Genomic DNA, 24,728 nt, shown 5'->3' with positions numbered 1-24,728 from the left:
CTCCCATTGGACTGTTGTTTGTGGCTGTGACCTGCACATGTTCATGTCCAGGAGGGCTTAAATTGGTAGGGGGGTTGACAGATGACACATCCACTCATAAGCTGATGAAGAGTATGTAGAATTCAGATGAGCAGCCTCTTAACTTCTTACCACATACAGGTCCATATATTGTAGAGTGGTTGTTCTAGGTATTACAGCTCAGCCCCATACACTTGCATCATACTGAGCTGCAATCTGTCCATGACATCATAACATCAAAACCCTGTGCTACTTGAAACAGCTAATGATGAGGGTGCTGGGTGTGCGAACCCCATCAATCTGATACTAATGATCTATAAAAGTTAGATGATGACTATCATAATAAGCTGGTAATAAACATTAGCTATTGACTGGACACTATGAGACAGCCATCTCTCTCAATTCCCTTGGCTGAGTGTGCATGTTGTGGAAACAGAGAAGAGCGAGAACTGCTGTTAGACTGTATTGGTTTATCTTCATTACTATAAAAAATGTAGCAGTTGACATCTCTTTATCTTCTCCAAACATGGATTGGGAGGACCCTGTTCTCATGTGGCTGTCATACACCATACATATATGGCCTGCTTATGGCTAGGACCTAAGTGTACTATTTTGTTTTGCATATTATGAACAAAAAAATCTGAAAAACCTCTAACTATCATAAACAATCCAGTTATGTAAAATAACACTTAGGTATTTCATTTTTCCTGTGTTTAAAGCCGCTTGAAAAAAGCACAATGAGAACACTGCCTGATAGAGAGTTAATTAATAGAATTCATTACATCCACGGACCATTGTGTTACTAATATGACCACCCAGATATATAATTATGGTTATGCTGATAGCCGCTTGCTTGTTGTCAGTTTTAATTATGATTATGGGCAGTATTGATTATTATTGTGATGACAATCAGTGAGATTATTAGTAATTATTTTTGTTCATAGGAGGATGATTACACCAATGGTCATTTAGAATATTCCTGATTTTTATAGGGAAGACCAGCTAGATTTCTAGTAATCCTTTTCTGGATGGTCTGATCATGTGGCACATTATTCTTCATGATCACAGCTATTGTCAGTTTTGGATGAGATGTCATGGGCAGCAGTCAGTGTGGTGACAGTAGTCTGGGCACATGGTGGTGCAGCAGATAGTATGCTGGATACAAGGAGGGGTTAATGGGGAGTAGTAGAGCTGTGATGGTACATGCTGCCTGGAGTTAGCACTTGATCCAGCAGATAGTGAGTGGAGCCTGTACGCTGCAGAGCACTGCTAGGACTGTGAGCAGAAGACAAGGGGTTATTCTCATCATCCCGATCCCCCTCCTCCTGGAGGAGTTGCATTCATTTGCAGAGCAGCCTGGCGTTGGCTATCACCAGGGAGAGCTCTGCTACCCGGGACTTTGTGTATCACCTCCTCCAGCAGGCAGATCACAGCTGAGGCTGCTCCAAATCCCCAGCTCCCCATGTCTTGTGCTGGTGGATCTCCGCCCATTGCTCTTCTACAAGTGACTCCATCACCCTGGGCTGCGCAGCTGACACTCATCCTGATGCCAGCATGATGCTGCTGGGAGGCTGCCCCTGACTGCCCTCATCATCTGCCTGGGGATACGTGGATCACTACATATGGAGACCCCTTACTCTCGGACCTGTCCCCTGTCTGTGGTCACTGACTCCTAAATTGGGTCTGGGCATCACTGTGCCCATCAGCTGGCATCTCCTCTGGCATAGATAACCTTGTTATTTCACTGTGACATCTAAACTATCCACTAAGCTGTGACAGATCATCCTGGGGGTCTGTTCCAAGCTGCAGCTGCTTTGCCATCTTCACTGTGGAGGGATCTGTTGGGTATTTTTTTGCTACCTGTGGAAGGTCACCTCTTGCCCATGATGCCACTCAGTGCCCTTCCTGGCACTCGCTCTCTCAGCCCTGCCGCCCTATCTCGCAGTCTCTCCCGCCTCAGGGAATACAGGACTCGCTCCAGGATCATGCTGTCTCTTGGGGTCTCGCAGATGGTGCTGGGGTGTCTCATTGTGGCTGTAAGCTTCGCTGCCCTTGCTCTCACCACCTCTGCCAGGGTAAGGCACTCATGCCCATTCTGGGCAGGATTTTCGGTAAGTACAAAGTGACTTTTTGGCATTATCAGCACCTGGACCACTATAAACTTTATGTTGTCTATCCATAGTGCAGGATTCAATCATTTCCAGCAATGAAATAGTATAATCATATAAACTTCTACAATCATTATATAAAGAATACAATTTACTGCTTTTACTTCTTATTTCATGATTTGCTTATAATTCATGACACAGAAATGTATCAGTGTGATACAGAATGATAATGTCTTCTGCTTCTGAGCTGATAATATATAGAATCAGTAACATCACAATCTTACACCAATCTTACAAGCAGCAGCCCTGATTTATATCCCATTGGCATATCCTGTGGACAGTATTACTACAGGCTACAACTTCATGGCAGGAATACAAGGCACAGGCTGATATTCTGTGCCAGAATTTCCAAGAATGGTTCACCAATGCCCACTGTGTATACTGTACTATATATCTACGCTTGTCACTATAACCAATGTACATGTCTGGCTTCATGTGGGGATGATCTTTGTGCCTAGAGAGACGTCTTCATGTTTATGCTCTGTGGCTTTAATATATGGGTGCTTTACTATTACATTTGAGAAGTATAGGAGATTTTGATATAAAGCATGCAGTAAACAGAGGACAGATGCATGAGTAAATAATATGCTGCAATATTTATAGAATACATCTACTGAGAAATGATTATCATGAGAATGGAAGAGGATGAATAGGGTGTGAGATGTAACTGAATACACAGAAATCAAAAGAATAGAAAAAATACTTATTATTTATTTTACAGGTTCCATTATTATTCCATTTTGTTCTCTAACAGCTATTCTGCCTATACTGAAAAGTTCCATGTAAATAAATCCTTTTGGTGTCATCTGTCTAGATACACTAGTCTGTATGCATTCTTGGACTAATTCAGACAGCTATAATCCATCCGTGTTGTACAACCACATTACGCTGCAGATCCAGCCCCAATAAGTCTATGGTGTTTCCAAAGAAAATTAGATAATGATAATGGTGTTGGTCTTCTGTAGAGTTATCTGTGGGTTTGTTTCCCCAAGGTCCTAAATGGAAAATCATTATATTTCATAAATGTTTGATAGATACAGGCAGGCTTGAACCTAAACTCTCCGCTGCCTGAGACAAGCTATGAATGGTGTCCCCTCCTCCCCACCCAGTAGTAATATATCAGGTTATTTTCTCAGTGGGTTTCTAAGTAGGTTCTCCATGCAGTGTCTCACACCCATGCTGACATCAAATGTGAATCATGTCCTTCTTTGAAGGTAGGTAACTGCGCCTCTGTTGCTGCCCCCCATTTTGCTGCAGGTGGTTTTGCCTGAGGCACGAGGCTCAACTCGCCTCATGGCAGGTGCACCCCTGAATACAGTTTCTGCTGAGACTTGTACCTCTCTCCAGGGAAAAAGTTCTCAAATCACATTCCAGCTTTTTAGGTGGTCACTGGCTGATGCATTCTTCCACAAGTTGAATGGAGTGTTTGCAGCCATGTGTGCAGTTGACTTTATTGCTTTCCCTGACACTTCATGATCTAAACTGGTTTGTATACTATATACCGGTATGTTTCTGATGCTATTTATTGAAATACTTAGTATGTCTACTTTATATTAATATCTTGCACTAGATATGTAGTATGTACTATATCTAAATGGTTTTATATGTTATCAAGGTGTATTTGATTTTCATAACAAAATTGAAGCAGACTTTATATGGAGTTCGCTAAGAGAGAGTTTTTATGGCCTCTTATTAACTTTTGCTTCATCATGTGTAATAGTGGTCCAGGGATATCTGTTCTAAACTTAGATGTGGGTAAATGTCTAACAAAGTGGTTGTCCCATCAAAGGACACTTAGGAGAATATTTATCAGGGCTTCTGCACCATGTCAGTGGCATAGAATCCCTGAAATAATAGGAAATGCTAGATTATTGCTTGCACTTACCATTATTTGTCCTAATCTGCCACCTTCATGCCAGTGTGGTGTGAAGGGGGGGAGGGGTTATGGCTAGCCAGGCGGTGGACCTGGCCAGCCGGGAGCGGGCCGGTGCGGGCAGTTCCTGTCCCCGTACCTGCTGACTCACTGCAGCTGACAAAAACTCACTGGCTGCAATTATTTTCATGTAAGGCCTCTGCGTGGGACCCCACCGGATACATCAAGGGGCCAGAACCTCCTGATGTATTTGGTTATACCACAGCAGCCGGTATATGGTAAATAACCCCCTTATTCTATATCCAGAAAATAGGAGATAATTGTTGGGGGTTGACTGCTTGGACTCTTAGTGATCAGGAGATTGGAGATGAATGATGCATGCAAGACCCTGTTCCGCAGCTGCCTGTCTTAGTTCATACAGATTCGTGGTTGGGTTTTACAGGAAAAAGCGGAGAAGCAAAACAGTTTTCATTCACTTTAACGGGATAAAAAAAAGGTTAAGCTTAGTTCCATGCTTTATCTAGTTTTGGCTGTTGACGTTGGATGGAAATCTATCAGACATTTATGGCATATTCTGTGGCTTGGCTGCCACACATGACCACTGATGTTGGCAAGTGAAAGCGCAATTTTACAGGTAATCGTCAAAGTAATTTGCAGTTGGGTTGAGTTTCACCTGCTTAGTGGAACTGAGTGGTCTTACCTTTAATTGATTTATTCAATCAATCATCTTTTATATCACTACACTGAATATGATGCCAATGCCAAACTAAACATTGTAATAGAAAATTGTAAAAAAAATTTAATCCCTCATAACCCTATTAGAGGTCACAAGTTCACACATAATAATGGGGATAATTTACCAGTATTTTCTCTATTTTACTAAATAATCATATAAGAAGAAGCTTATGACTTTTGTAACCAATAATGATCACTCCTGTACCATCAAAGAAGCATGAGAATGCAAATGGGGACGCCCCCCCCCCCATCCTATAACTTTTAAATCTACTACCTTCTGGTGTGATGTGCTTTTGCTCCGGAATAAAGTTGGCCTTACATGTTAGGTAGTTAGAAATCTAACAAAACCTCTTTGCTTCTACATTTGGTCCCCTAGTTCAAGGATGTTTCTGGCCATCATCGCTCATGTCTGAGTGACATAGCTGGAGCCCCTGTCCTGCTAGCTCAATGCCAAGTAACATTTTTGTGATACTGTTAGTGTGGGTCATTGGACTTGAGGTTAGCTTAGTTCTGAAAAGCACTTGGGTAGAGCTGGTGTAAGAACTCATCCATTCTGAAAAACTGTGGGCAGGAGGCTACATGGCAGCACAAGTCCCTGGGTACTTTGTAGTCACTCTGCGGTGGTTTGTACGACAGTGTATTATGGAATAATTCTCCACTAGAGGGTTCTACAGAGCCATAATACAGAGGTGTTGAGAGTACCTATATGTAACCTGCTTACTAGGGAATTAAGCAGGTACACACAAATAAATATTTAGTTTCTGAACTGGTTCCAGTGCTCACATGAATATTGTAAAGTAGTGCAGAAGGTGCTGCCGTTCTCTAATTAACAAGAGTTTATGTCCCAAGATCATATTAACATCACATGTAAATCATAATATTTGTGCACTGACGCACATGAGTAAAAGTAAGGGTAACACTGAGGAGATGTGTTCTGAATTGCTGTAAAGTAGAAATCTGCAAGGATATGCAGCTCATTGATCCACAGTCATAGTTTGCTTGTGGTTTATTTATATAGTCTTTTGCTATTTTGCACAAATCTACGGCCCCCAGTTGCATTCTCTCTTTCTGTTACTGGTTTCTTGTCCAGTGCTACTTTAATTTATGGAGAGAAGAAAATGAGCTGTGATTCTGTTTTTCCCCTGAGGGGACCCGCAGAGCAGCCGACAAAGCTGCTGCAGATGCTTCAAGGACAAGGGCATTTTAGTTTTAGAAAAACAGTGAACTGAACCTTTCTCCAGCAGGTTGAGGAGATACGGCTTGACCAAGCGCTCTGTGGACTCTGCTCACGAATCCAAATCTGCTCACAAAGGTGTTAACACTCAGTATGGCTTGTATAGGAGTACAAGCTCTACCTAAGAACCTCAAGACTGCTTCAGACTTTTATAGTCTCGTAATCCTAGTGATACTCGTTGTGACTTTATATCTAATCTAATTCTGTGGGTGAGAAGTATATGCACGCTTTCACGGAACTTCAATAAAAGACCTGTCCTGGAACTGTAAAAGGTAGTAGCAGTCACATTACTGATGTTCATATACAGTATAGTAGAGATTATACATACATAGAGGTTCTTCAGGGGTTCAAAAACATGGTTCTTAGTGCATAGTATTGCAACTAAGTTCCATTAATTTCTGTACAGCTGAGCTGTAATACCAGCACAAACCATGGTCAGAAGTGGTGCTGTTTTGAAAAAAAGTTCTTCACCTGCTATACTGCCCCTTTAAAAAACTCATTGTGGTGTTGACAGATAAAACAGAGAAAGAGTGCTGTCCTCCTTTAGCTAGGATTGTTTTGCAAAATAGTAGGGTTATTTAGAGATGGATAACTGGAAACTGGAAAGATCAACTCATCAGCTGTTTGAAGACAATGATCAATGGTATGTCTCCAGACCATAAGACTACATTCACACTACCCTATGGGGGACATATATATTTATGTATGGCCGGAAGCTTGCAGCAATAGCCGCAGAGAGCTATACGGTGCAGCACACCGCTCTGTAGAACGGGAAAAGATAGTACATTTCCTATGTTTCCCTGTAGTTCGGCCTGTGCCCAATGCATTTCAATGGAGAGGGGAGGTCACATCTCCTCCTCTCCATGGCGGCGGACATATGCCTGCCCAGCATGCATAATTAGCAGTCTGACGCTCCGGACATCATGTCCCCGCACTTCGTGCTGCTAATTATAAGTTTCTGATGTAGGTTATCCCGGCTTATCAAGCTTAGCAAAGTCGAGCACCGCGATCAAGATGAAGAGGAGCGCAGGTGAGTATCCTAAGATGGTTTTGTTTGTTGGTTGATTTTCTTCAAAGGACATCTACCATCACCTGATTACCTGCTAGTAGATGGCTATTATGGACTTCCCCGTAAAAAACCTGACATGTCAAAAGTTACCTGAAATAGTGATTACTATTTCCGTTGTTGTTCACCCTTAGCAAATAATTTATATTGTTTGTGCAATGAAAAGTTATAACATTTTCTAATACATTTTGTGTATCAATTCCTTGTGGTCTTCCAGATCTCTGCTTGCAGTCATTCTACAGGATACTTCATTGTTTACTTCCTGTGTATAGAAATCGGTCATGTGTAGAGATGAGCGAGCACTAAAATGCTCGGGTGCTCGTTATTCGAGACGAACTTTTCCAGATGCTCGAGTGCTCGTCTCGAATAACGAGCCCCATTGAAGTCAATGGAAGACCCGAGCATTTTTTTAATAAAACTGAACAGTAAAAGAACAGTGCAAAAAAAAAAAAATTCCAGATGTTTGCAGATGTTTTACTTGTAAGAACACATTGAAATAACACTATTCTTCACTTTGCAGGTGTTCGCGCGTGTCTCCCGCTAAGTTAGGAGATGTGCACGAACATCTGGAATGTGAAGAATATTGTTCTTTCAATGTGTTCTGCACTTAAATGCTCCTGTGTTCACTGTTTTTAATGTTTTAATTCTATTCTTCACATTGCAGGTGTGCGTGCGTGTCTCCCGATAGGTTCGGAGATACGCGCACACAGCTGCAAAGTGAAGAATTGAATTAAAACATTAAAAACAGTGAATACAGGACCATTTAAGTGCAGAACACATTGAAAGAACACTATTCTTTACATTCCAGATGTTCCGAACATCTCCGAACCTAGCGGGAGACACGCGCGAACACCTGGAAAGTGAAGAATAGTGTTATTTCAATGTGTTCTTACAAGTAAAACATCTGCAAACATGTGTAATATTTTTTTTTTTTACAATAAAAATACTTTTATTCAATTTATTTTATTAATTTACTGCTCGATCTCGAGCCGGCGAGATACTCGTCCGAGTAACGAGCCGGTCCGAGTATGCTAATACTCGACCGAGCAGTATACTCGGACGAGTATACTCGCTCATCTCTAGTCATGTGCCATGGTCAAGGGATGTTACACAGGTGCACAGCTTGTTACAATCACAGAAATCTCAGAGCAATGCACCTGTGTGTGCACCATAGAATAAGGCTCTCTATAGAATGACAGCAAGCAAAGATCTAGAAAACTACGAGGAATTGATAGAAAATGTATATTGCACAACCCCTTTAAACCTTTAAGCCACCAAATCAGGAGCCAAACATTGCAATTTGTTAAGCTGACACATGGGGCAGCACGGTGGCTTAGTGGTTAGCACTACAGCCCTGCAGCGCTGGGGACGTGGGCTCAAGTCCCAGGGTCAACATCTTCAAAGACTGTAAACTCTGCACACTCCAAAACATACTGGTAGGTTGTTTAGATTGTGAGCCCCATTGGGGACCGGGACCACCTTGGAAAGCTCTGTGCAGCGCTGCGGAATCTGTGAATACTATATAAATAAAGGAATTACTATTATTCTTATTATGAGGGTCTCCGGCAGATATCCTTTTTGTGGTGTTCATGTGTCCTATATGTTCTTAGAGATAAATATAGAAAAACTTTGTCAGTTAAATACAGGTGTCAATTAATCAATTTTCATTCTTACCATAAATAAAACAGTACAATCTAGATATTGGGGGATAAAAATAAATATATTTTTTCCAGTATAGTTTTTCATTCATTTTTGTTCTGTAATATTGTCACATTTTTTTGAACCATCAGTCTTCACTTTTGACTTTAAGATTTCCATTTTCACCTTGTGTTGAACCCTGATCTTTGCAAAATGTACGGGAAATCCCCATGTGTATAAAATAAAATTTCAGCCTCTGCACCAGTTTATGAATTCTTCAGGGATTATTGAGGATAATTACCACACACCTGGGTCTGTATTCACAGGCCACTGCTCGGAGGCACAATTTGATGTACTTGAACGGTAGACTTTTCTTGTTTCCGAAAATGGAGCTACTAGGTATGATTGATTAATAGGAGAAAATATCAGGCATAGAAAGATACTTAGTTTTATTCCCTTGTGGAAGGATTTCATTTTAGTGAAATAAACTATTGTTGACTGGCAAACATGTAAAGACTATTTTAATACACTATTTATCTGACTACTATCAAGACTAGACAAAGGCATTCAGTAACTTGTAACAACCGATCAGAGTATGACAGGGTCTCAACAAAAATGTTACATCAAACAACTCAATATTTACAGAAGGAAATATAACTGTATTAAAACTTAACTTGTAATGTATACAGTTTATTGAAGATAAAAACAGAACCAATCAATAAAGCCGACAATCAACAATAGAACAATGGAAATTATACCAATCCCCTTGTGACTGCACATCCAAAGGAAAAATAAGGATGTGTACTACCATGGGATACTTGTCATCACTAACAAACAAGGGCTCCATATTATACCCCAGCACCCACAATAACTCCTGCTCTTACAAGGGCAGGCCAAAAATTGACCCTTGAACAGTGAACTGAAAGCCCCACTTTTGCATTTTGTTGTCACCATTATCAGGGGATCAACAAGAATCTAGTGGTACACTTGATTTAAATATACAAGGCTGACACTAAGGATACTTCTATATGGCAGTGACCACTATAGGAGATTATCACTATAGTGATAGCAGCACAGGCTAGACTAGCTACTGTACACTTCATACCAGCTATCAATAGATATCAGAGGAGGCAAAAAATGAAATGTCGATGTGGTCTAAGACATTATACCTTGTATAGTTATGCAATAAGTCAAAATAGCAAAAAAATATATTTCTAAGATATGGATAGAAATATCCATGAGGTTACAATGGAAACTATGGCCAAATCTTTCCATTGCATCTTCTCATTCTAAGTTTGAGAAGTTAATTAACCCCTTAAGGACGCAGGGTTTTTCGGCTCATTTCTCGCTCTCCAACTTCAAAAATCCATAACTTTTTCATTTTTACGTGTACAGACCTGTGTGAGGGCTTATTTTGTGCGTAACAAATTTTCCTTTGCTTTAATGTTATTTATTTTAACATGCCGTGTACTGCGAAGCTGAAAAAAAATTCCAAATGTGGAAAAATTGAAAAAAAAACGCACGTGCGTCACGTTCTTGTGGGCTCAGTTTTTACGACTTTCACTCTTCGCTCCAAATAACATGCCTACTTTATTCTTTGGTTCGGTGCGATCGCGGTGATACCAAATTTATATAGGTTTTATTATGTTTTAATACATTTTCAAAAATTAAACTAATGTGTACAAAAAAGAAAAAAATTTTTTTGCCATCTTCTGACGCTAATAACTTTTTCATACTTTGGCGCACGGAGATGTGTGAGGGGTCATTTTTTGCGAAATGAGGCGACGTTTTTAATGCTACCATTTTGAGGTCTGTGTGACATTTTGATAATTTTTTATTTCTTTTTTTATGTTATGTAAAAAGGTGTAAAAGTCGCATTTCGGACATTTGGGCGCCATTTCCCGCCTCAGAGGTCACCGCCGCCCGTAACCGTTTTTATATTTTGATAGATCGGGCATTTTGGGACGCGGCAATACCTAATATGTTTGTGATTTTTACTGTTTATTATGTTTTATATCAGTTCTAGGGAAAGGGGGGTGATTTGAATTTTTTATATCTTATTAATTTTTTTTATTTTTTTAACTTTTTTTTTTCTTTTTTTTTCCACTATTTTTTAGACATCTAGGGTACATTAACCCTAGATGGTCATATCGCTCCTACCATATACTGCAATACTTCTGTATTGCAATATATGGCATTTTTGCAGGTCATACATTACAATGAGCCACTGGCTCATTGTAACGAATCTCCAGAAGCCATATAGCCTCGTGTCAAAAGAAGACCCGAGGCTACCGTGGTAACCGATCGCCGGCGGCGTTGAGAGGGTTAATAGCCGCGATCGGTGCAAGCACCGACCGCGGTTATTAGCGGTGGGGGTTTTCTGCAAAATGCAAAAACCCAAACCTTTGTATGAAGAGGACTCAGCCCGTGAGCCCTCTTCATACATCCCTTATACCTCTGTGCCGTAGAGCTACGGCGCAGAGCGTTAAGGGGTTAAAAAGCATCTGTCACTGGTTTTGAGTCATAATTTATGTCATCCTATAAAATGGTTTTAAAGTGTAATTAAACCTTTAAAGTTATTTTTTTCAGAAATGAATAGTGTAAGGGATAATAATAAATGTTGTTATATACTTCATCAAGCAAAATAGCTTTTCTGCTCGTTCTCTTGTAGTGCGCAGTGTATCTGATGTCCAGCAGCATCTCTTTCCGTACATATAAGAAAACTACTCAAAGCCAGTCTGTAAAGAGTTGTGTCATCAGACACTTTATCAGACTACAACATTCTTTTCTTCTTATATTTGTCATCCATGGCCTCCTTTCTTCTAAAATGAACTGTTAAAATTATGCTAATGAACCAAAAGGCTTCTGGGGGCATTACTAGAGCCCCTCCATGCTCTGGCTTCACAGGCTGTGTGTAACTGCACACAGTGAAAGGGGGAAGCGCTCCTTGCTCAGTGTAAGCTATAGCAATGAGGTGCTCTAGTGCAATTCTGGCTCATAAGCATCAATTCAATAGTTCATTTTAGCAGAAATATAATAAATATAAAAATATGAGCACAATCACAGCGCCTGGATTTATGAGTAAGTGTCCCTGGTTTATCCATGCTTGATTTTGATGGTGGATTTCTTTTAAAATAAGCTCTCCTTATCCTTTCCTTACGTCCCAGTGCCAGCTCCAGCTGCCCCTATGACATTATCCCATTCAGTGGCAGTAGAATCACTGGTCTCAGTATTGAACGCTACACTTACAGCACATCACGACTGACCTGACAGTGTTGTTTCTTGTATATAGAGATTACCAGTTGCTCCAAACTGCATGTTATCTAACAACCACTATATTACAGCTACATAATTTCCCTTAGTGGTTCCGGTAACCTATGTTTTTTCAGATGTATCCCAGAACCACCATTAAAAATTCTTGATTTATTTAGTACATGTTAAAAGCTAACTGGTTAGTATTGACATCCATATTGGCTGACAACTTGAACAAATTGTGTGCCCTTAGTCATAGCCAATGACTATGTCATAGACAATGACTATGACTAAGGAAACACAATTTGTTCATGTTGCCTGAAACGCGTCAGTCAGTATGGATGTCAATACTAAATAAATTATGTATTTTTAATTGCGGTGCTGGGATCCTTTTTTTCGTTTTTTCAAGCAAACTTTTGGGGCTGCAGTTCAGACAGCAACAAACCCGTGCATCAGAATATTTTTTAAAGAAGTTCAGCTGTGGTCTGGAGGCTGTTTGGTGAGCTGTCCACTTACTTCTATAGAATATCTACATTTTATGTTTTTTCAGGTAAGCATCTAAGGAGACAAGGTGGGCTTCTTTATCTGAAAATACTGCTTAGACTGCAGAACACGCTCATGATAAGTAACAAAGTGCTTCCAGATTACAGGAAAGCATAGTATAAGACAGGTCTCAGCCAGACTCGCTCCACAATTCTAGGTAGACTTTTGTCTCTCTAGGCTCATCTCCCATGTAGCTTGGGTTAAGAAATTAGATATTTTGAAATGTCACTTCACTGTGTACTCTGTCTCTATCATTTAGCTTGTTTACCTAACTGGAAACATTACTGTGATGTGAATTTCTCTTCCTTCCAGTGATGTGCTGCATACAAATGACACCTGATGCCTATTGTACGTAAGTGAAGTGGAAATCATTTCTCTAAATCCCCACTGTTTCATAGATATTAGACTCGCTGGTGCTTAACCACTTGGTAGCGACATTTAGACCAGTTTCGTACATGTAGCTAGTATTGGATGGCATCGGAAGTGGAACTAGGCAATTATCCACAATAAACATATTTAGATAGTAATCCTCTAATAACGAGAGGCTTAATGAACCAGATTGTCTATTAGAAAACCTGAGCCTTCCATAATTAGCTTTATTGTCTGCTAACAGTCTCTTCAGTAGTTCTATTAACTGTTTAAATATTCCTCTTATGAATCATTACAATATGAAATGCAAGAAAGTGTCCATATTAAAGTGCAGATTTCAATCTCTTACAAGTTTCTTAAGATAGACAGACAGTGACATTCCCTGCAGAACCTATATGTTCTTGTATTGGTCCTGACAGAACACGGCTGGAGCTTAGCCCAAGGCTACATTCACACGAACGTATTGGGGATCTATATACGTCCCCCATACATTGCAATAGCCACACGGCACCATTCAGGAGTGGTACGGGGCTGCACACCTGTGGCTCCGTACCACCCCGTACCCCGTAGAAAGATAGGACATTCCTATCTTTCAATAGAATACAGCGCCAGTGTGAATGTAGCCTTAGGAATATTTTCCCCAATGTCTGAACTGTATACAGTACACTTAAGCTCATGCTATGCTCCTCTGGATTCTTGAAGTTCTTGCTATTTTTTGTAAATATAAAATAATTACATTGTCTTAGTGTTTTCATGTTTTAAAATATAAGTAAAGTAAATATTAGTAATAAAATGTTGCAGTTTTATGGTAGGCAATATTTAAGGGAAGTTCTGATTTTTATAGGTACCTGTAGGTAAGTATTGTTTCTCTTAATAATTTGGAAGAGAAATGTATGTAAAGAATGTTATTTTTACATTTCTATATTGTAGCTTTTATGCATAATGATGTAAATGACCGAAGAACTCCAGTATGCCCCCTGTACACTTGACAACATGTGTCCATTGTAGATTATATGCAAATACCTTTTCCAAGTTTTTCTGTTAGCTACTTTCTAAGGCAGCCTCTTTAACATAAAGCATGACTTTCAGGTAGCCTATGACAAAACCTTACAAGGTAGCTAAGAGGAAATGTTTTCCTTAACCCATACCCAGATTCCCCTAGTGGAACATAAATGGCTGTAAGTCTCCACATGCCGGCAAGGTGGCCTTAATTGACAAAGTCTCTGTAAGGAGAGCTCTTACTTTCCGGCACTAGTCAAAAGCCTCACACTCAGCTAAATCAGTTCCCTATACTGTACTGACAAATTTCAACCAAATGAAAGAAAAGCTGTACAGTTGGGTTTGGTTCCATTTGGTTTTAATCCTGCATCATGTTATTAGGCTTCCTGAAAATCATGCTTTATGTTAAGGAGGCTGTCTCACAAGGTAGCTAACTGGCATTATTTTACTTGTCCCTTCCTGGAAAATGTATTTAAATATTCCCCAGAATCCCCAAGTAGCGCATCAATGGCTGTAAGTCTCCACTCGCAAGCAAGGCAGCCTTAATTGACAAAGTCTCTGTAAGGAAAACTTTTACTTCCCCACAGTAGCAGATTATAAAATGGCCGGTTTGGGTGGCAGCCCCATGTCCAAGGCTTCTTTGCATGATCCAAAGAGGTTATTTTATGTGCAAAGTACAACAAATAACTGGTGTAGCCAGTTTAATAGATGTGGCACAGTGTATGCTACTTTAGTTAACATCCAAGTACACACAGCAAGCAACCAGGTGCTTGAAAATCCCAATGGGTAATAAATCTCACTTCACAATAGATAACCCATTGGGGATCATGAGTTCCAAGTGGCGAGTGTTTGCAGTTTGATTGCATGTCAGAGTCCATTTCTGTGTTTTGGAAAATCATAGCAAACTGTTTCTGCATTGGCCTGTTTTTTTAATGTAGCTCTGTGGGATATGTTACTTGTATAATTAAACATTGTGCTATAAGTAAATTAATATAATTATGTATTGTTATGTGGGTTGCACATGGAATATGGCTGTGTAAAAATTCATAGGTGTTTTCCTATAAGGAAATATCTCACATTTGCCCTGCAGGTCAGTGTGCCCACTGAGAGGAAAATGCCTCTTGAAAAGTCACTTACATATTCCTATGTAATTACTACTGTATTTCATACTCATTTGTAAAGTCTCAGGATGGTAATGACTGGATGTTTTCTGCACACTTTATCAAACTGCTGTGGCAGGTCTGTTAATGCGTCTCCGTTTGGTCAGTTGCCTCTGGCAATTCATCACTTTGTAATATTATAGGCAATCAAAATGATCGGACGGCTTCTTGCACACATATACTCTGGGGTTTTTCTTCGTAAGAAAATGTTAGAAGGTAGGATCACTGGCAGCATTTAATAATGTTGTGTTTGTAATACTGACTTGTCCATCTTTAATTTAGCTCCAATTTGGTTAAGGACTAATTCAATAAAAGATGTGTGCTATTCACAGGATTACAACTAAAGAGACATGTGATATATAGTACCAAAAAGAGGCAACAAAAATAGTGGCGCATGCCGGGATTAACCTTACTCTGATTTTTTCACTTTAACCTGTAGATTGCTGGCTGATCTTTATTTATCTTTATGTCAGTTATCTTTATCTATCTATAGGTCATCAAAATCATGATTTGGGGTACCCACTTTACATCTGCCACATTCACTGAATGCCTACCTTATTTTAATATCTCAGATCACCACCATGGGGGAGGGTTCGATTATACTCTCTGCACAGATTTCTGGTCTAGAAATGCATTTTTTTCCTATTCTACTGTAGTTCTAAACTAGATTGAATTCAGTTGTTTTGTTTCTTCTTTTTGTTTAAAGTGGTAGGCCAGACTTTTCTGTGTGGGGGGCAGGATATTAGGTAATTTACCAATATACATCAACGCACGGCTTTCTTGAAATGCAAAGTAAAGCCACTGGTTCAGAAATGTTAATTACTGCATCTGCTGCCGTTTTTATCTATAATATAGGCACAGATGCGGGTCGTGTGATCTTATCTTTCCATGACCAATTGCCCTTCCAGTACCTTATGCCATGAATACAAGGTCCTGGAAGGTAGCTTGGTCATGGACAGTGAGAGATCACACGACCCTCCATATCCTACCATTTTATGGACAGGAATGGTTTAATAACCTGTATCCCACAAAAAAACAAGGTGTTGCTATACTGGATGCTTTTACCATGCAGTATTGGAATTTTGGATTAAATAAAGAAATTCGAATTTGGATATTTTCCGATGCCGGAGTGAACTCCTTTTTTCCTGCATATGGACAGGAATGACCGCAGATGAGGTAGTAGACCTTTCTGAGCCAACTTTAAATGTCAATTGCCCCCCCCCCCCTCCACGTGATATCATCGGAGGATGCCATTCAGTTGCCGTGACAGATGAGAGCCTGATAAAGGCTCCTATAGCTGTCATTCACTATTACATAGTGAATTTTACTACTATTCACTATATTACATTTACAGTTGTATTGCAGTATATTGTATACATGATCAGTCCCCTTATGGTTCAAGTACCCTAGGGGCCATGAAATTAAAAATGTAAACCAACCCACTTTCTCTAGAATATTCAACTCTGTGAAAGCCATAAAGCAAAAAAGCTTCCAAATGCCCAGATTGACAATTTTTTTTTGTAAATTTTCCTTCTATAAGAATCTTAATAAAAAGAGATCAAAAGATTGTGCACTTGTATGAATGGTATTATTGCAAATGTCATCTCATCCAACACAGTAAAAGCAGTAAAAACAAAGCCCACTGATAATTGCACAGCTGCGTTTTCTTGCCAATACCACCAGTTTTCCATTATATGGAAAAGAATATTTAATGAAACCACTAGAAAGTAAACTTTGTGCTGCAGATAAGAAGCCCCCATACAGCTCTGTTCACGTAAATATCAAAAAGATATGGCTGTAAACGAAACACAAAAATGTGAAAAACCCTTTGCTTTAAGGGATTAATATGATTTTCATTAATCCTTGTCTGCTTCTTTTATGCTCTATTCAAGACTACCTATTTTGAGAGGAGAGGTGGGCTTTGAGCATGGCAATACCCACAAGGTCCCAGAAACCATCTAACAATTCTGGATTTAAAAATCCAAATGGTTCCTTTGTTACTTTCTTATTGCTGAAATATACATAATGCAATTTCCGATGCTGTTCCATTTATTCTTTCTTTCAAAGAGAGGCATTAATGTATACAGAAATGTAGGTTATATAATTGTCTGTAATGTATGGTTGGGAGATCAGAAAATATCAAAATAGAGACCTATACAAAAGGCTTGGATTTTATAACATAAGGATGAAAGTGTGCACATTGCATGTGAAAGTGGAAGATAATAGATGATGAAATTATTGGTTGGGATCAGAATGCATTTATGTATGTATGGCTGGTGTAATCATGATCAGCCTATCCACTCCCTTACTGTATATTAGATTGATTTCGCTTTGCTACTTTAAGTCATCTCACGCTATATGAACGTATATGACGGGATATAGCTAGAGGGAAATGTGTGGGGCATGTGCCCTGGTCAGAATCGAAGGAAAGGGAGATGCTAGCTTGACTTCATTTTCATATCATGTCATATTGAATCACATAATCATACATAACTACAATTGAAACAATACACTAGACACATAGGTGGATATTTATCATACGCTGGTGCTCCGTGTGTTAGTGTGTAGTAAAGCTCCGCCCCCACCCGCCGGCACGGCAGAAACAACATGAGACTTAGTGTAGTTACATAATTAATCGCACCTTCTTGCAGTGAAGAAGAATTTGCAATTATTTCAGTATTTACCCACTGCTCATTTCCTAAACTATGGTTATTATCATGGAGTTTTGCATGTGTGCAAAAGCGGCCTATCAGTCACTGTCTGAGGGGTTGGGGCGCTCTCTTCAGAAACATAATAGTAGTTTGGACCTGAAGATATAATATGCCACCTTTTATATACAACATAATAAGGTGACAGATCTACTTTAAAATGACTGAGCAAAAATCAAACATATTAGGCAAAATGAATGTGGTTCTACAATAATATAGGGTCTTAGCCATAAATGATGCAAGCCCTCATATCCACATCCGGTGGTAAGAGTAGTTAAATCCATAGCATATGATAAACATGCCGATTTGGGGAATTCCCATCTCCTGTGGATATGTCATAGATACAAGATAGATGCAGTTCCCAATATATACAATACAGTGCCCTCCATAAAAAACCTTTGCATAGACCCCATTCTACTCTAAGGTCTATGGGAGCTCTGAACAAGTGAAAGAAGAGCCTGGGAAACCCCATTTTTCAGTTACGTGTTGGTTCCAAAGGTGGAACTTGCATCTATAAGGTTTTTTTTTTTTACACATCTTGTAGATATTGGAGATAGCAATACCATTTAACAATGAATAGGAGCAACTAGTTCTGTTATGTACATTCATAAAGATTTCTATATCCCTCACCTAGTGCTCTAGTATGAAGTAACAGCAAGCAAGTGTATAATACAGATCATAGCAAAACAAGATAAACAGTATGGCAGAAAAAACAAACCTGTTGCAGAGAAGTAATTCTATCTGTCTCATGTTTTCAGTCAAGAAGCTTTGATGTATCGCTCCCAAAGATGCCTTTACCATTAAGTATGTAGACCGTAAATCATTGTCTCTGTCACTACACACAAATGCTGTTTAGTTTTATTTCAAATCAATGTTGAGCCATTTATCAATATGTGACCTTTCTTGTCCATATCTACTTCCCTATTGACTTTTACATTACCTAACTGCAGAGGAGTAGAGGGAAAACAAGAGGACACATTATAAAAGCAATATGGTAACATATCAGCATGCAGCTCCATACTGCGTATCATATACAATATAACTGGTCCCTTTTCTAATGACTGTACATTGGAAATATCCCATCTGCTTGCACAAAACCTATTTTATTAGGATAGTGTATATACATACAGTATGTTTCATATTTAATAAAAAGAAAAAAAGCTAAATTGTAAGCAAGGGTTGAATAAGATTGCTATAACAGAAAAGGCTGGTTTTTTTGTATACGCTAAGTCGGGAAAGAATACATTGACAAATAGTGGCAGATGGTGGCATAGTTGTTGCCACTATTCTGTTGCCGTCTGGACACTATGCGTCCTGTCTGTCAAAAAATGCAGGATGGAAAGATGTAGGAAACTACGATTTTTTATACTGCAGCCTCTGGGTGAGCGACAAATACGCCCAGAGGAGGCAATGGACGGCTATGGGGAGCGGATACAGCACATTGCATCCCTTTTCACAGCCTTGCCAAGCGCATACATCTCCTGGCAGAAGAGACGACCCAGGGATGCCAATCGCCGGCTGCTGCCTCCTACCCCCGCATTTTATTGTAGCACACATAGGGGGTCATTTACTAAGGGCCCGAATCGCGTTTTCCCGACGTGTTACCCGAATATTTCCGATTTGCGCCGATTGTACCTGAATTGCCCCGGGATTGTGTCGCACGCGATCGGATTGTGGCGCATCGGCGCCGGCATGCGCGCGACGGAAATCGGGGGGCGTGGCCGAACGAAAACCCGACGGATTCGGAAAAACCGCCGCATTTAAAAACCGAAAAAGTGTCGCTTTTAGGCCGTTTACCTTCACCTGGTCCGAGGTGGTGCATTCCGGCGCGTGGAGATGATTTTCAGCGCAGCAGCGCCACCTGGTGGACGGCGGAGGAACTGCCTTCATGAATCCCGGCCGGACCCGAATCCAGAGCAGAGAACGCGCCGCTGGATCGCGAATGGGCCGGGTAAGTAAATTTGCCCCATAGACTCTCACTTTCAATTAACCCCATTATGGGCAGTATTCGGTGTGAAAGACCCAGAGAGGTAAATATCCATTCGTTTGACTAAGCTGCTATTTGTCGCTAGCAGCTCGCGAAACAATACTGCAGAAATTGATATCCACTCGTCCGCAAACAAAGACTAACTTTCGTTTTTAGAACGGAATGGATAGACGCAGCTTTACAAAAGTAAAAAAAGTGAAGGCATTTTTCACAAATGCAAATGAAAACCATTTGTTCATATACTTCCTACTAGGATCAAAACCAAACTACAAACATTTTTCTGATATACCACGTGGTATTTGGTCCGACAGTTATGACTTTTATGCACTATGCACTATAGCCGGTGCAAAGACACAGTTAAGGAACACCCTGGTGAGTTAGTAGGTGTAGTTTGCTGTGCCACAATGTCAGCATTTAAGGTGCAAATTACTACAGTTTTCTGGTGTAGAGGGATTGATACATCTTCCCAAGTTAATTTATTTTAAATGGAACTTGTCATGAGGATTTAGGCCCACAAGTGATAGCCAATCTGTAAGGACACTGACAGTATCACAATATTGTCATCCTGTATTCTAGAAGATAAAAATGACACAGAAAAATTTTAATTGATTCATACAATTGGGGGGTCACAGGGCCAGAGATGATTCACACTGACATCTACCACCCAAGCTTGTGATAATGTACTGGCCTATGGGGCAACAAATAAACTGAAGAGGTGGGGCATCCTACCAGGACTTGCGGTTTCTGTGCCTTAATCCTCATGACAGGTTACCTTTGTGATTGACTCTGCCCTATTATACCAAATACAGAATAAAAATCCTTTTTATTGCAGCTATTACAGTTTTCCTGAAAGTTATTTTAATTTATTAAATCATTTCATGGCAAAAATTTTCATGAAGAATACCCTTGCAACTTTGCCTAGTAGCATGGTTGCCATCATGGCGGAGTCCAGTGGGAATGTGTTCCTGCCCCCCATTTTGAAATCAATTTGGGCATCCATCAGTCAGCTTGTAATATCTAATATACTGTATAAAGTTGTGTATGTATGTATGTATGTATGTATGTATGTCCACCAAAGGAATCTGCACCGTCTGGTTTTCAAACAAATTTAGCACAGTTACTCTCTGTGACCCAGGGAATGTCATAGACTAGGTTTTGAGCCGAAATTTTACCATGCACTTTCCAAAATACAGTTATTAACCACCATATGCAGGAGCCATTGTCTGCTGCACACTGAGTCGTGGTTGGTTGCTATACTGCCACAGGTCATTAATATGAGCTCTTAGCTTTCATTGGTTACTATAGGTAATGAGTATAAGACAGCTTATGTGCAAGGTAATATGGATAGAGACAGAAAAACAGGCAGGGAGATTGAATGACAGACAGGGAAAGTGAGTGACATAGAGACAGGGAGTGAAAGAGAGAGTGACATAGAGGCAGACAGGGAGTGTAAGTGAGTGAGAGACAGAGAAACTGGCAAGGATAGTGAGTGACAAACAGGGAGAGATAGATGCATAGATATATATATATATATATATATATATATATATATATATTTTTTTTTTTTTTTTTTTTTTTTGCTAACCAATTCTATTTTATTATAGCTAAGAGCAGTAATTTACTATCCCAGGCAACACCGGGAGCAACAGCTAGTTGTGAACAAAATAACAAATAAAATGCATCCAAAATGTCTAGACAATTTCACTTTTTGTCTGTGTATTAATATATTAATTTTAGATATTAGAAGGGAGGCGTGGATTGTCTTATGATGGATTTATTTTAATAAATGAATTGTAAACATAATTTCTATAGTAAATGGATACTATGGCTGTCAATCCATTTATAGAGATATCTTGTTAGCAGATATAAATAGGTGACTACTGTTTTGTAGAGTAAACATTCAGCGTTATCCCTGATTCACTTCTGTTATGAACCCATTCTACAGACTTATAGTAACATTATTTATATAAGAAGCATAGTCATTTATATGTAAATTTTAAGTATTAGTTAATTACATGTAAATTAGATCTATCAACATATTTAGTATACCAATATCCTTGCTTTATCCCTCGAGTCTGATACCATGGACACTGCATTTCTTAAATTACCAGCACTTCTCTTTCTGTCTCCTAGTAGCAACCTAACCCCTGAACACTAATGCATGGGAAATGCTTGTTAAGGATGTACCTTGGGAACTGGACACCATGTGCAAATGGATTGTTATCAGGGAAATTAGACAAATAGGGCATTTATTGGATTTAAGGCTAAGGCAAATTTATTTCATGCACGTGCCCCATGCAGACCTTCCCATTGATGGTTATGTATATATTCGGGATAAACAAAGGGTACAGAACGTATTTAGACCCCTTGAAATTTTTGTTTCATGGCAGCCAGTTGATAAGATCAAAAAAGTTCTTCCTTTTTGCTCATTATTTATCTGCACCCCATCTTGACAGAGAAGAAAATGAAATGTAGATATATTAGAAATGTATATTTATTAAACAAAAAAACCTGAAATATCACATAATATCAAAAGTATTTAAACCCTTTGCTGTGACACTCATATTTAGCTCACATGCTTCTGATCCTCCTTGAGATGGTTCTACTCCTTTATATGAGTCCTCCTTTGTTTAATTAAAATGATTGGACTTGATTTGGAAAGGAACATACTTGTCACAATGCATGTCAGAACACATGAGAATCAAGTCTAAAGAACTGCCCAAGGAGCTCAGAGACAGAAGTGTGGTGTGGCACAGATCTGCCAAAGGTTACAAAAGAATTTCTGCAGCACTCACCGCTCCTAAGGGCACAGTGGCCTCCACTATCCCTAAATGGAAGAATTTTGGGCCAACCACAACTCTCACTCGACTTTACCATCCAAACTAAGCAATGGTGGGAGAAGAGCCTTAGTGAGGGAGGTAAAGAAGAACCTCAAGATCACTGTGTCTGAGCTTCAGGGATGCAGCAGGGAGTTGGGAGAAAGTTCCACAAAGTCATGAGAAATAAGTTTCACTGGTCTAACGAGACAAAGATTAAACTTTTTGGAGATATGTGTGGAGAAAACCAGGAACTGCTCATAACCTGCCAAATCCCTTCTTAACAGTGACACATGGTGGTGGCAGCCTCATACTATAGGAGTGTTTCTCAGCTACAGGGACGGCCTGATTTGTTGCAATTGAAAGTACAGCGATATCTTGGATGAAAACCTCTTCCAGAGTGTTCTGGGCCTAAGACTTTGCTGAAAGTTCACCTTCCAACAAGACAATGACCCTAAGCACACAGCTAAAATAACAAAGCAGTGGCTTCAGAACAACTCTGTGACTATTCGTGACTGGCCCAGCCAGAGCCCTGACCTAAACCCAATTGAGCATCTCTGGAGAGACTTGAAAATGGCTTCCATCAACTTTCACCATCCAACTTGAGGGAGCTGGAGAGGATCTGCAAGAAAGAATGGCAGAGGATCCCCAAATCCATGTGTCAAAAACTTGTTACATCATTCCCAAGAAGACTCATGGTTATACTAGCCAAAAAGGAGCTTCTGCTCAATACTTTCTTTTCTTGTTAAATAAATTAGCAAAAATATCTACATTTCTATTTTTTTCTGGCAAGATGGGGTGCAGAGTGTACATTATTGAGCAAAAAAAAAGAAGTTTTTTGATCTTACCAATAGGTTGCAATGATGCAAAGAGTGAAAAAGGGGTCTGAATACTTTCTGTACCCACTGTAGAGTGCAACTATCTATCTATGCAGAAGTAAAGCATTAAAGCATTTTAAGTGTCAGAAAGGGGAAATTTTGAAACTCAGCAAATTAGATCAGCTCAGCTGATTGGGTTTGGTCTCTTAAAGGGGTTGATTGAAAAATATGGCTAATTTCTTTCCAAAATAGCTCCTTTCATGTCCATGGGTAGTGTATCTTTCACATTGACATATGTGCTCAACTACTGTTGCGCAGCCATTGTATTTTGTCTTTGTTGTCTCTGTTATTTTTCCATCTTGTCTCCGTGTCCGCATAAAAAACCCAGAAGGTTTAACATTGCTTGGAAAACATCACCTCATCTCACCCTGATCAATGTAAAAAGTGGATCTTTTACCAGATTTTTTTTGCGCACCTATGGGTTTCAGTGATCCGCATCCGTGAAAAAAATAGGACAAGCCAATGAAATAACAAGCCAATGTAAAAACACCCATTGAAAACAATGGGGGTTATTTACTTACCCAGTTCTGTCGTGATCCAGCAGCGCGTTCTCCGGGTTTTCCGGCAATTCACTAAGGTCGTGCGCTTGATGTCCACCAGGTGTCGCTGCTGCGCTGAGGTCCGCTGGTGTTCACTAACCGATTCCTGGTGCATGTGAGTAATTGATTTTGCGACACAATTACTTTTTTAAATTCCATGTTTTTTCCGAATCCGTCCCCAATTTCTGTCGCATAAAAGCCGGCGCGATTGTGCCAAAATCCGTTTGCGTGCGCCAAATTCCGCTCGGAAAAAGTCGGGAAACCCGACGAAAGTGCAGCCGCGGAGCCCTTAGTAAATGAGCCCCAATGGCTTTGTGAGGCATCCATGGAAATCACTGAACCACGGATGGGAGAAACAAAGCCAACGTGAAAGAGCTGAACTGCAATACCTGCACAACCCCTGGTCAGATGTGACACCGGAAACACAGATCAAATTTAAAACTTTTTATTGTCCCTAAAAATAATAGTTATATGTAAGTTCTAATTCTGTTCAACTTAAATACTTAATTAAAGTGAATCAATCATCTAACAAGTTACAAAATATACATTTGGCCCTATCAGTAATATGCCCTGAATTTTTTCTTGAAAAACTCTACAACCTTAATGCAGAATAATTACCATTATTTACAGGAACCATGAGCATGACCACTATGGATCCAGGCACTATGACTGTGGTAATCTTATTATATTTGTTATCCATTGCCTCCTTTCTTCTAAAGTCAACTTTTAAATGGCACTAGGGGTG

The 24,728-nt window shown here is 39.7% G+C and overlaps 1 protein-coding gene across 1 annotated transcript in view; it reads left to right on the top strand.

The window, feature by feature from the left end:
• Positions 1–1,238: 1,238 nt before the first annotated feature.
• The window catches only part of ENTREP2 (endosomal transmembrane epsin interactor 2), a 444,140-nt gene continuing 420,650 nt past the window's right edge, over positions 1,239–24,728 (top strand). Inside the window, exon 1 of the mRNA XM_072148041.1 lies at positions 1,239–2,129. Within this exon, the coding sequence (XP_072004142.1) occupies positions 1,902–2,129 (228 nt within the window). The 5' untranslated portion in view covers positions 1,239–1,901. The remainder of the gene's footprint in view (positions 2,130–24,728) is intronic.

Source organism: Engystomops pustulosus, chromosome 4, assembly GCF_040894005.1.
Source record: "Engystomops pustulosus chromosome 4, aEngPut4.maternal, whole genome shotgun sequence".
Classification (NCBI taxonomy): domain Eukaryota; kingdom Metazoa; phylum Chordata; class Amphibia; order Anura; family Leptodactylidae; genus Engystomops; species Engystomops pustulosus.
The sequence above is the reverse complement of the archived record's forward strand: the minus strand, read 5'-3'. Positions and strand labels throughout refer to the sequence as shown.